The sequence below is a fragment of the Myotis lucifugus genome, unplaced genomic scaffold (assembly GCF_000147115.1).
Source record: "Myotis lucifugus unplaced genomic scaffold, Myoluc2.0 scaffold_94, whole genome shotgun sequence".
In the NCBI taxonomy this organism is placed as follows: Eukaryota; Metazoa; Chordata; class Mammalia; order Chiroptera; family Vespertilionidae; genus Myotis; species Myotis lucifugus.
Genome location: NW_005871142.1, coordinates 2,902,849 through 2,904,613, shown reverse-complemented (window position 1 = coordinate 2,904,613; position 1,765 = coordinate 2,902,849). Strand labels below are relative to the sequence as shown.

At 60.2% G+C, this 1,765-nt stretch overlaps 1 protein-coding gene across 1 annotated transcript in view; it reads left to right on the top strand.

Annotated features, from left to right (window-relative positions):
- The window catches only part of GDF7 (growth differentiation factor 7), a 5,787-nt gene extending 5,525 nt beyond the window's left edge, over positions 1 to 262 (top strand). Inside the window, 2 exon segments of the mRNA XM_014458343.2 lie at positions 1 to 50; positions 53 to 262. Coding sequence (XP_014313829.1) covers positions 1 to 50; positions 53 to 262 — 260 coding nt within the window.
- Positions 263 to 1,765: the final 1,503 nt, after the last annotated feature.

Here is a 1,765-nt window from a genome sequence, read left to right as displayed (position 1 = left end):
ACTGGATCATCGCGCCGCTGGACTACCAAGCGTACCACTGCGAGGCCAGTGGAGCGACTTCCCGCTGCGCTCGCACCTCGAGCCCACCCACCACGCCATCATCCAGACGCTGCTCAACTCCATGGCGCCCGACGCGGCGCCGGCCTCCTGCTGCGTGCCCGCGCGCCTCAGCCCCATCAGCATCCTCTACATCGACGCCGCCAACAACGTGGTCTACAAGCAATACGAGGACATGGTGGTGGAGGCGTGCGGCTGCAGGTAGCTGGCGGGGCGGGCCGGGCGGGGAGGGGGCAGCCGCGCCGCCGAGGACCCCCTGCTGAAGAGCAGCCGAGGGCTGGGCCTGGCGCCGAGGGCGGGTGCCGGTCGGTCGGACTCTGGCCCCGCGCCCGCACGGAGGAGAGAACGCGCAGGTCCACACGCACACCCACAGCTCGTTTACTCACGCACCCATTTACCGTGACTGCACCGGAAAGCCCGGGTGGAGATGACCGCGCTAGGGATGTCCCAGCCACGCGCACTCGGCGAACAGGTTACCGATGCACCCGCTGCCTCCTCTGGGGAGAGGCTGGCGTTTGTGTGAATGTTACAGTAACAGACACGAAATCAGGTAGGAACGGGCTAGGGATTTGCCGGCTCCCGAATGGGTGAACTAACGGGGTACCTGCTTCAGTTTTATCTCACCCCTTTATGTTTCTGGCTGGGTGGCCGGTTCTGGGGGTGTGGGGCCCAGGGTCCGCAGGGTCCTTTCTGAAGGTCTGGGGCACACCGAGGCCAGCCATTCTGGGAAGGAGCAGCTGCAAAGGCCTTGTCTCTTTTCTTTGACTTTTAAGATGGAAGGTGTCCCCTCCGTTTTGACCAGGAGCGTTTGTCAGAGCACATGGTGGATCCTCCTAGACCCCTGCCAAGGCCAGCGCCCTCTCTCTCTCTTTAAAAACCAGTTCCTATTGGGAATGATCTAGAAAGCAGAAAGGAAAACCAGTTCCTATTGGGAATGATCTAGAAAGCAGAAAGGATATTCTTCTTTGGGAGGGGGAGTGAAATAGGGGAGGTTTTAAACGGCAAGTCTGATCTGACATGGAAGGGGTGAGGTGCATCTGCAGCTCCTGAGCTGGGCAGCCAGGGGTGGTGGCCGTGCCTTGGGGGGCTCCCAGGGGGAGGCTAGTGCAGTGTCTGGGAATGGGGGCGGGAGGAAGCCATGGCTTTTCCTAGAAACCTGCCAGGAGGTTTTCCTAGGGATCTGCGAGGAGGCACTTAATGCTTGAAAGAGGCAGGGCCACCCTGGGCGGGCTCCTGCAGAGGATTCTGGGGGCAGGCGCAGCCCCTCCACCACGCTTACTCAGAGTGGGGACATGTGCTTGTGCTTAGCTATCATGCCTGTGTCGGCTTTTACACGCTGTCACTGTGTTGTTGCTGTAGTTTTTGGCAGTGTGATAGTAACGGGAAGTGAAGCCACACAAAGGTGCTTTTGTGAGCATCCAACTCCCCGAAACCCGGTGGTTCAGAGCAGGAGGAAGGTCCACGCCGTCCTGGCTCTGTCCTGGGGCATTTGCAGGGGGGCTGCTGTGGCCCCTTCGGGAGGTTCAGGCCTTGGCGTGGGGAGCAGAGGCGGAAGTCTATCCCCCAGGCCCTGATTTTGCCACAAAGCGTCTTGCAGATGGTAGAAGGCCTGTCCACATAAAAGGGGAGCTCAAACAAGACAGCCTTCATAGTTTCAGTTCTGCCTGGGAGGCCTCTGTGGCCTGTGTAAATGGTGGGTGGAGGGGAG